The sequence below is a fragment of the Polistes canadensis genome, unplaced genomic scaffold, assembly GCF_001313835.1.
Source record: "Polistes canadensis isolate GaletaPanama2010 unplaced genomic scaffold, ASM131383v1 scaffold_346, whole genome shotgun sequence".
NCBI lineage: Eukaryota > Metazoa > Arthropoda > Insecta > Hymenoptera > Vespidae > Polistes > Polistes canadensis.
Window position 1 is genome coordinate 114,102 of NW_014569893.1, and position 11,215 is coordinate 125,316.

Here is an 11,215-nt window from a genome sequence, read left to right on the forward strand (position 1 = left end):
ACTAAAAAATATGTATTACTTTCTGAGTCACTTATGTAGTATATATTCTTATAATAATGTACTACAAGTTTTATGTATACTATTATGGAGATACTGTTATAAATCTAACTTTCTATTACATAACGGCTGTGCTCTTTGTTAAAACTATTTTATTCATGAAATATTAAAAAACAAACTGTTATTAAATTACATTTCTGAAAATAGTTTAGATTTGTAATATAATGCATTAAATTATTTACATGAATATATGTTAAAAATATCTGTAATATGTAAAATAGAACTCATTAAAGAATTCATTGTATAAAGTATCAAAGAAAAAACATGAACTTTGTTTTGTTTATTACTTTCTTTTTAATGAATGTTTTAAACTTATAATAGGAAATTATATATCTCATAGATAAGAAATCAAATAGATTTTAGACTATATTACATATTTTATTTTATCCATACATTAACAAATTTTTTAATAACAAATTCATGAATTCTTCTTGCAATAATGATAAAAAATAATTAACTTGTATATATAAAAAAATTTGTAGTATAATATATTTACGCAACGTTATTGTCATGACAAAATAGTGTAATTGATGTATGATTATTTATTGGTACAACATGTGAAATATTTTGCATTATTATATAGAATAATAATAATAAATGTTTATTTATTATATCACATGTTCATAAATTATACCAGAAATCATGAAAAATATAATGTTATATAATTTATTAAATAAATAATTCATTATTAATTATGAATTGATATTTCATAAAAATTTACTACATGCAAATATGATAAACATAGTTACTTTCTTGAGTTATATTTATAACATTCGTAAAATGTCATGTGCTAAATAATATGGCTTTGTATGCTGATGTAAATAAAAATTTAATACTATAACTTTTTCTCTATGCATTTTACAACACATTCATTTACAAATATACTTATTATCGTGCTTATTATCCTAATGAATCACATCCAAACAATATATATTCCTCTCGTGATAACCAATAAGGATAACCTTCTACATATTCGGGTGGTGTTTTATCTACAAGTTATTTAAAACTAGTAATAAGATAGATGTTGGCACCATTTTTATTTAAGTTTTTTACGAGAAGAATGTAATGTATAAATATTAATCTTACCTGAGTGCATAGTTAAAGATATATATGATGACAGATATTCATAATATATCGAATCATCAGTATCATCACTATGACAATTTTGTACTTCCAAAATTTCACTATATTCAGGGAACAGTTCTCGCAAATCCTTAATTAATCTCAATTTAAAACCAGATAGAGATGTATTACCTCCATAAAGCATAATATGCGAAAAGCAATCGTGCATAATATCTTCCGACAAACCGGATGTAACTTCTTTTATTACTTTTGGTAATCCAAGGCTAACGTACATCATTTCAGGTGCAATATATAATTCTGAACCTAATGAAATTTTTTGATAGATGGGCTTAATTTTTTCTTTAGGCATGATGGGCTATGGAAAAAATTGTCATTATATACATAGTTATACGTATCGAATTGGTTTACAATTATTTATAAATAAAATTTCATAAATACCTTAAATTTCTCAAATTCAAAAAAGCCGTTAGCTCTAAGATTAATGTATTCGTTTATTTTCTGTCCTCCTTCTCTTTCCTCGTTTTTAATATCATAACTCAATCTACATTTGTTTTTTATAGCTACAAAATCAAGGCATAATAATGGAATTTGATGATATTCTTTTGGTTTTCTGCGCATAGCTTGTTTTAAGTGATAAGCCACATGCCAACCACCTATTGGTAATAATTTCCATCGTTGAGGCATAACTCTTCCGTTAATTACTACAGCAACTGTAGTACTTAGTGCACCACTATCAACTACAATACATGTTTTTATATCCAACATAACACATGCTAATAAAGGTTTTGGAACCAAACATACTCTGTAAGATATATAAATAAGAAATACTATAAATGTTTATGTTTATGTTTTTATGTTTGTAAAATAACAAAAATACCTTGCTAGTTTAACTTCTTGAAATAAATAATGCAATAGTTGCTTCCTTAATGTAGGATGTGTGCCTAATGGCTCACAAAACACGAGTGACGCACCTAACATCTCAAAGGGGGAACTTATTTTATGAAACAAACGATCGAGAAATACTTTAAGAACTAAAAAGTTTTCACTATTTAATAAAGCTTTAGCTGGATTTAATATTTCAATATTTGGTATATTCCGAATTTTTTTGATGTCTGTACAATAATCATTCCTAAGTTTGTAATAGTCTTTAATTTTATTTTTTGACATTACTGCTATATTACATTTTTGTATATTAATTATTTGTTCCTCCTCCTCATGTTTTTTACTAAAATTTGTTGGGAAAGAAATAATAGAAAAAAACTTGAACAGTGAAATTAGGCTTCGTGTAAACATTGTCCGTGTATATTTATTCCCTATTTCAATTATAAGTTCACTATTTAATATTTTCTCGCAATCTCTTTTACATGTATATTCATAGCAATAGTAACACTTTTGAAATTTCAGATCTTTACCTAATGTAATTATCATATGCAATCTATAACACATTCCTTTAAAATTGACAGAATGTGATTGCAACTGCTTTATGCTAGGTAACTGAAACTGAACTTGCGATAATAACTGTAACCATTTTATTTTCCTAAAATAAAAATATCATTATAATATTAATTGCATATCTTTATTTTCTATAAATATTTTAGACAATATTTTGTTTCTCAACATAATTAATAGCGATTAAAGATTTTTGACGTAAACCTAACCTCTAACTCACCATAAGTATTCGCTGCTTGATATTGTTCTTAAATATTTACAGGTACTACTAAATGTAATAATATCAAGTATATCGCAATGTAGTAAAATTTTAATCCAAATTTCTTCAGGAAAGATAGCAGGATCCATATTCACTAATAAAAATTGTTTAAAAAGTACATTCAATAACCATAAAAATCTTTAAAATACTGAATACGTTAATCAGATTCGAGGTTATAATACTAGTAGTAAACTGACATTAAAAACGAACGATATTCGGTGCGTTCCACTAAGCGCTCACAACGATCAAAATGCTCCTTTAGTCGTTCCACATAACGACCGCGGTCGTGTGGTCGCGGCGAAAACGTCACTCATGACGTCATTACTAACGCTCACGCGAAGCCCACAACGACCCATCTGAAAACGTGGGTCGTAGTAAGCGTTGAGAAAATTAGCGGTTTTTTCGAAACTGACAACAATAAAAATGGCGACCGTGAAACTGATATGAAGGATTACAGATTAAATCTTAACCTCTTTAATCTTTTACTTTTTTTTCACTACCTCGCCATTTGTATTATTACCTCCACGCTCAAAACGCACCATAGTCCATTCCACTTGAATTTACGACAGTAACGCTCGTAGGTAAGTGGAACGGGAAAAACTGTGGTCGTGAGCGTGATCGTTGTGAGCGCTTAGTGGAACGCACCCTTAATATATTATTCAATTATCAATTGTTTTCACCTAAAAGGTATTCTTTTTTTTATTTAATGTGCATAAACTATAACATGTTCTTAATATGTTATTATTTGAATTTAAAAATAAAAGAAAAATTAGTAAACTTCTGATAATAATGTATCGATATATGGATTTTCACGAGAACAAATCTTTTTTTTATATTCCAAGATTTTATCTCTTAGCTGTTCAGTTGACAAAGATTTATCTAGTGTTTTGCATTCATTGAGAAATTCAGTTATCAATTCATCAGCTTCCTGTAATAAAATTATACAAGAATATTATTATATAGATAATATAATAATAATTACAACTAAATTAATAAAAAAAACTATAGTTTTCAGACCTTTATAATTTTTCGCTTTTTTTCTGGACAATCAGATCCTTTAAAAATTGTTCCCTGATGATCTTCTAATTCTGTTTGTTTTCGTTTAGCAAACTGTAATACTCATTAATAATTGATTTATCTAATTTTTAATATAATTCATATTATTACTTAAAATTACCTCTATTACGTTGTCTGGAAAATTAGCCATTTTAGCAACATGAATACCAAAGCTTTGATCGCAAACACCAGGTTTTACTTTATAAAGTAAAGTAAGTTTATCGTTTTGTACAAGAGCTGTCACGTGTTGATTTTTAACTGTAGGTATTTCTTCAGAAAGTCTCGTAATCTCATGAAAATGCGTTGCAAATAGGCAATAAGATTTAATTTCTTTTGCTAAATGCCTAAAAAAATATATGTATCATATTATTCCAAAAGTAATTCTATTATAAAAGATATAGTATTACTTTAAAATAAAAATTTTACTCTGCTATGGACCAAGCGATACCACATCCTTCATATGTTGATGTACCTCTACCAAGTTCATCAATGATTACAAGTGAATTAGATGTTGCTGTCTATAAATGATATAAGAGAATAATTTCCACACACAAAAATATCATTAAATATTTTTTTCTTGCAAAACACGTCATTAGTTTAACATACCCTTAAAATAGCAGCTGTTTCTATCATTTCCATCATAAACGTTGAAAGTCCTTTTAATTGTGAATCATCAGCTCCAATTCTTGCCAATATACAATCCAATAAAGATATTGTTGCTTTTTCACAAGGAACAAAACTTCCAATATGTGCCATTAATGCAGTTACACCAGCAGAACGTATATACGTACTTTTACCACCCATATTTGGACCAGTTATAATGTAACAATGAACTTTATCTAAAATTATTTAAGAATTAATATAAACTATAAGATAATTTTTGTTGAAAACTTAATATCTCACTGATTTATTATATTGACCTTTTTTAAAATATACATCGTTAGCGATATAATCTACGCTTTCTTGTATTTCCAAACAAGGATGTCTCACTTGAACAAGATTAAATTCACCATGCTCGCTAGAAAGCATTTCTGGGCGAATATATGTTATGTGTGCATTTGCTGCAGTTAAGGCAAATGCCACGAAAACGTCAAGGCACGCAATAACGTCTCCAATACTTTTAATCGGAGTGGTATATCCAGCTATATATAAATTCAACATATAATAAAATATATATTAATTTCGTCTATCATTATAATTTGTAATTATGTACTGACCTGCAATTTCAATAATTTCTGTGACAACAGTTTTCTGTTGATTTGTATACTTCTCTCTAGCAGCAATATATTCATCATTTAATTCATTTAACTTATTATTTCTAAATCTTACACCATTTTTGTTAGAGTCTAATATAGTATAATGTTTTTTATTTCTTAGTATCTTTTCTTCTTTTAACGTTATTCGAAAGTAATAGCCCAACTGTTGATTGGTTTCCAATTTTAATGATTTTCCTGATTCTACACCCAAGTCCTCAGCTACTTTACTTAACTGCAATTGTACTTTTTCTTCCATTTCATCCATTTCTTTTTTGAGTTCTATTAGAAAGATTAAATGTTTAAATATTTATATGCAATATAGATAAAATTAAACTTAAAAAAATATGACGATTGATGTTTATTCGCTTAAGTAATAAACGAACATAACAGCTACCTATTTAAATACCTTTTAATTCATCGTCAAAATCAGGATGAACTAAAAAATCTCCCTTTTCCGCTGCATCTAAATCAATAGTTTGTTCAATCATTTGTTGAAATTTGTCCATATCCTTGATAAGTTCTTTTAATGGATCTATAATTAATTCTTTTAAGGCTGTTATGTTAGAAACATCAGAAAATTGTTGTATCAGTCTTGGCAAATGAGATACACTCATATAAATTCTGCAAGTAAATATATATGAGCTTAAAAATATAGTTTTTTAGACTAATAAAATAAATTATTTTTCTATTATTTTGTATTTAGACATACAATAAATAGATAAATATTGTAAAATATAATATTAGTTACACACTTATAACAGTCTTGAAGATGAGCTTTCTTTTTAGATAATTTTTTGGCTAATTGCTGTAAGTCAGGTATTCGTCTCAGATGATCTTCGCTAAGAGTAGATCTTAATTCATTGTTTTTAACTAATACTTCTACTATATCATGTCTTTCTTTTATAAGTGCCAAATCTTTAAGAGGCTGTCTAATCCATTGTGCAATTAATCTATGACCTTGTGGAGTTTTGCATTTATCTAATAAAGTCAAAATACTATCAGGTACATTTCCATTTAAATTAGAAGATACATTTGAACAATGCTCAATATTAAGAGCCTTTATAGCTGCTGTATCTAATTTTAAATAACGTGATTGTTTTATTTGTTCTATGCTAAATTGATGAATATTTCCTTCATCAGATGTCAGCTGAAATTTAATTTTAAAATATCATGTCTCAATAATATCTTTCTCTCTAATAAAAATTACAATTATATGAAATATACTTACATCCAAATATTTAATTAATGCAGATGTAGCTGACATAGCTAATGTTAAATTTATTTCAGGTAAGGATTGTGCATTTTGTTGCTGACCTTTTGTAAATTTGAGTAATGTATTTAAATCTTGTACAACTGAATCATTAGAAAATTCACTTTTTTTTCTTAAAGTAACTAAAACATTACTTCTTTCTATTACCTACAAAATTTATGATAATAATAATTAGATAAATCTAATCTTCTATATAATATTTCATATAATAATATATTCTTTATATATATATATATATATATATATATATAATTAACCAACCTGTTTCAAAGTATCAAATTCATAACTACTATCTCCTTGTATTAGTAGACATTCTTTTGGATTAAGTGTAACAATAAGTGATTCTAAATTTGAGAAAGATTCACTATCTTGGAATTCACAAACTGAGAAAGAATTTGCTACCGTATCAAGATGGCTTAATCCTAAAATCTACATACATTAAATATTAGTATTTTATGATATACAAATGTTATATCAACTTACTTTGGATTTTCCTTCTGTTCCTAATTTTATAGCAATTACTGATACTCCAAGTGCAATATCATTGTTAGCAAATAATATATCTTCAAATTGTGATAGATTACCAGGCGAACCTTTATATTCTAATACCCAATTTTGGTTTTTTACTGATCCTTGATTAATGTAAACTTCCACTCTATATTGTTTTACTAATAATAAATCACGTATAAATGCCTCAAAATGACTTTTATTCAGTATAATACCTTCAGTCTTATAAGGTTCTATAACAAGTAAATTAAATTTATACTTAATAGTAATTTTTGGTGAGATTAAAATTACAATTTTATTTTGGCTTACCAGCACCGAGCATTTTACAAACAGATGTTGTTTTAAAAACTTCTTTAGCAGCAAATAAAGCATCGCTTCCATGTAATGTATAATAATCACCTCGATTAAAAAATCGTATAGTAGAATTTGATTTCTGAAATGAATATATTAACATTGTTTTTTTTATTATTATTAATTTACTATGTATAGTAATATTATAAGTTTGTATCCAATATATACATTAGTAGAAATTGCATATTATAATTCATACGTATGGACGTTATATGTACTTGATTGGTATGGCCTTGATCCATTTACATAATAAAAACACTCACAATCAGAATGATATAAATTAATGATATTAATATTGTTGTTAAATATGAACAATTTAAATAAATATTTGTTGTAGAAATTGTGTGATATATCGAATGAATTTTAATCTGCACGTTTACAACTTTCTATTAAATTGATGAAACTGTTATGTGATTTAAAAATTTTATATTTCTATATATATTAATAAAAAATAATATTTTTTATATGTTTCTAGAAAAATATTCTAAATAGGATATATAATGCAATTTTCAGAAATATTTATTCACTCTTTACTAAGAAAATCTTAAACATTGTTATATATCTATAGGTCAATGTCTATCAGAAGGTCAGATTGTTGAATGGGTATAAATGTAATATGTGAATTTACGAAAAGTATCAGTAATATAAAGTTACGTAATAATAAATTAGACAAGATTAAGAAAGTTTTGTATAAATAAATATATAGTTAAATGAATATTATGTATAGAGTAATTGTTTAATTAATTGGCATAGATTTTATTTCTTTTATATAATATATTTATTATATGTTGTGGTATTTTCTTCACTGATTACCAATGTAGTACATATTCAGAAAGTATTGGTAAAATCCAGAAAATCCAATGACGCCCATAATAATGAGGTCATCATGAAATATTATTATGATAAAAGATCAGAGTTCATATTCCAGGAAGACAAATAATTTGTGTTATAAGTAAGCTACCATAAAAATAAGCAATATATTTCATTTATTTGAAATTAATATATAAATCCAACTATTAATTGAATATTATGCAAAAGTTATTGTATAATATAACAGTACTGAAAGATTATATACGGTTTATATTTTATATTTAATCTAATAAGTATTTCTTCAGTACATAAGAGTAACCTTGAAATTTTTGCTTGATAATCTTATGAATGAAAGCAACATTGTAAAGATATTACAGACAAAGGATGACTTAATCTGTGACACATCACACCAAATATGGAGATACTATTACCTGGAAATTAGTATTACTTTTTATCCTATTTTAATTCTCTTACGTAAATAAAATAACATTTATATTTATATTTATATTTATATTTATATTTATACAATTTTACAAAAGATATTAGAATAAAATTTAATTCTTTTAAATTACTTTTTAACAAAAAATATATTGATATGTTAGAAAATAATAAATAAACAAGTGAAAATGAAATGTTATAAATAAATAATCAATGGAGAATGTAAATTTATATTATTTTGAAGAAGTTGATATATACTTTTACCACGAATTTCCAGTGATAAGTTAATACATACAGTAAAATAAGTAAATAAGAAAAAATCCAGAATTCCGATATGCAGAAGGGGGAGCAGACATAAATGCTATTGCTGCAATCTGCTTATGTTATATGTAATTCTTCAATGTTAGTGAGAACATCTTCAGATTATCGAGTGAATTAAAGTGTGTCTTGATCGTATGTTTTAAGGTAATAAAAATTCAATTAATGGCTAACTTTAAAAATCATATGGAATTTATAATTTAGTTGTTGTTATTTCAAGATATTTAATATACATATATTTGATTATATATTATTATATACAATTTATTATAAAATTAATGAAAAATTTTTTTTTTTTATTTCACAGATTAGCCTAATATGGCAATAAAAAGGATAATTATTTTATCCATTTTATTCACACAATCATTAACTTTGCCTAGTGGTTGCATAGAGAGTTGTACTACTTATCGACAAGTTAGTTCTTATAGAACTCATCAAGAATCTAATAATCGTAATGATCATACAGATTCAAATATAAGAAATGTAAATCACTTGAATCTTAATTATGACAGACCTGGTAACTGGACTGAACAAAATGAGTATAGAGTAGATAATGGTCATGGTAAAGTTTATGAAGAACAAGGACAATATGTTGAAGGTGCAAAGAGTGTAAGATATTTTAAGAAAAATTATACTTCTTCGTATAGTAATACTCATCCAAGTAATCTAGATTTATTACAGTCAGAAAGATTAATTAATCAAAACAGATACAATGCTTTGGATACTACTAATAATCAAAGAATATATGAGCAATCAAGAAATTCAGAATCATACAGAGAACGAGGAGATAATATTGGAAGACTTGAAAATTTTGGAGAATTAAGTGATAGTCAACATGGAACGTCTGCTGGTGATTCAGAGTTGTTACAAGGTCAAAATCAATATACTGGAATAAGAAATGATAATTGGACTCGAGTTAATACATATAAAACTGATGAAGGAAATGGACGCGTTTTAGAAGAAGAGGGACAATATGTTATTGGTCCAAAAATAACTCGTTATTATCAACAAAATTATACTTCTCAATATAGTACAAGTAGTCTCAATCCTACACATAAGATTACTTCAAATATAAATGATCTACACAATACTATGCAAAAAGTAAATCAAGAATTCCAAAATTTGGAAAGAAAAATTCATCAATCATCACGTTTAAAACATGTGACATCGAGTAACACTTTGCATATGGACACTATAAATCCAGTTCAAGACAATGTTAATCCTACTTTTAGAAATCATGATCTACAAGTTGCTGAGAGTGCTGACTACAGACATAGAGATCAAAATGAGCATGTCCCTACTAATGAAAATATATATAATATACATCAAAATCAATTGTTAAATAGACATACTTATACAGGTGAGGATACATTATATAGAAATGAAAACAATGTGTATAATAGAAATAGACCAAGTATTCAACATCAAAGACAAGAAGCATATATTTCTCAATCACATACAAATGTTTTACCCAGTAATATTCAAACTTCAAATAGTGAAAATACCAATTATCAAAGATATAGGGAAAATGAACAGATTGGATTACAACAGAATGTAAATGAAAATTATCAAAGAGAATATTTAGATACTCATCAATCACAAATAAATCAGAATTATCGATTTAGAGACAATTTACAACATAGAACGTTAAATGAAAATATGGAAAATTATCCACATATAAAAGACCAAATATTACAGCATCAAGATTGGGACTCTACAGGACAAACAAGAGAAATTGTTAATACTAATCCAAATGAAAGAAACCAATATTATTCACATCACAAAAGTAGCACATATAACAAGGAGGTTGGTCATACATTAGATAATAATTATAATCCAGGCTATACTAGAAATTTACAACAACTGATTACTAACACGCAAGGCCTTAATCACGGAATGCAAGATTGTATTCATGAAACGGAGCAAAGATATATTAGGAAATATAAGCGTAATGCTGATTACAATGGATATAACTCTATTATGAACAAACAGGATAATGAAAGAATTCTTAAGAATTTAAAACATAATAAAAAAGAGAAACTGACATACAGTAACCGTGAAATTAGATCACTAAGACAACCTAATAAAGATTTAAGGAAAAACGGCAACGACATAATGCAACAAACATGGACCAACAAAAGGATAAAAAGACATAATAAACATTTAGAAGACATAGCACAGAACTATGAAGATATGACTCAACAAACTTCTGGACATATAGAATTTGGTCAATTTAATCAAGAGCCTAATAGTCATAACCAGCACATCGAAGATTTGACTCAACAGACTGATGATCTAACACAACAAACAGGCGGATTTGACGATTTAACACAACAAACTTCTGGACATATAGAATTTGGT

At 26.4% G+C, this 11,215-nt stretch overlaps 2 protein-coding genes across 5 annotated transcripts in view; both read right to left on the reverse strand.

Annotated features, from left to right (window-relative positions):
* Positions 1-867: 867 nt before the first annotated feature.
* LOC106791816 lies at positions 868-3,132 on the reverse strand. Of its 2 annotated transcripts, XM_014757759.1 has the most exons (6): positions 3,046-3,132; positions 2,810-2,942; positions 2,018-2,677; positions 1,579-1,942; positions 1,144-1,495; positions 870-1,046 (listed from the first exon to the last, which is right to left on the reverse strand). In XM_014757759.1, exons 2-6 carry the CDS (start codon positions 2,935-2,937, stop codon positions 958-960), a joined length of 1,593 nt encoding a protein of 530 aa, XP_014613245.1. In that variant the 5' UTR covers positions 2,938-2,942; positions 3,046-3,132; the 3' UTR covers positions 870-957. The 2 variants fall into 2 exon arrangements, with proteins under 2 accessions (XP_014613246.1, XP_014613245.1); XM_014757760.1 differs by lacking the exon at positions 3,046-3,132 and having other exon boundaries at positions 868-1,046; positions 2,810-2,963.
* A 394-nt stretch (positions 3,133-3,526) lies between these two features.
* LOC106791815 (DNA mismatch repair protein Msh2) overlaps positions 3,527-11,215 on the reverse strand; it is a 12,598-nt gene continuing 4,909 nt past the window's right edge. The window contains exons 1-14 of one of the 3 annotated variants that reach the window (XM_014757757.1): positions 7,457-7,516; positions 7,247-7,370; positions 6,914-7,170; positions 6,692-6,859; positions 6,389-6,577; positions 5,913-6,307; positions 5,567-5,781; positions 5,122-5,439; positions 4,825-5,046; positions 4,511-4,743; positions 4,331-4,422; positions 4,026-4,248; positions 3,866-3,958; positions 3,527-3,776 (exon numbers count right to left, since the gene is read on the reverse strand). In XM_014757757.1, the coding sequence (XP_014613243.1) occupies positions 3,618-3,776; positions 3,866-3,958; positions 4,026-4,248; positions 4,331-4,422; positions 4,511-4,743; positions 4,825-5,046; positions 5,122-5,439; positions 5,567-5,781; positions 5,913-6,307; positions 6,389-6,577; positions 6,692-6,859; positions 6,914-7,170; positions 7,247-7,259 (2,577 nt within the window). In that variant the 5' untranslated portion in view covers positions 7,260-7,370; positions 7,457-7,516 and the 3' untranslated portion in view covers positions 3,527-3,617. Of the gene's footprint in view, positions 3,777-3,865; positions 3,959-4,025; positions 4,249-4,330; positions 4,423-4,510; positions 4,744-4,824; positions 5,047-5,121; positions 5,440-5,566; positions 5,782-5,912; positions 6,308-6,388; positions 6,578-6,691; positions 6,860-6,913; positions 7,171-7,246; positions 7,371-7,456; positions 7,517-11,215 lie in introns of those variants that run through there. The other 2 variants (XM_014757756.1, XR_001382238.1) reach the window with 2 other exon arrangements.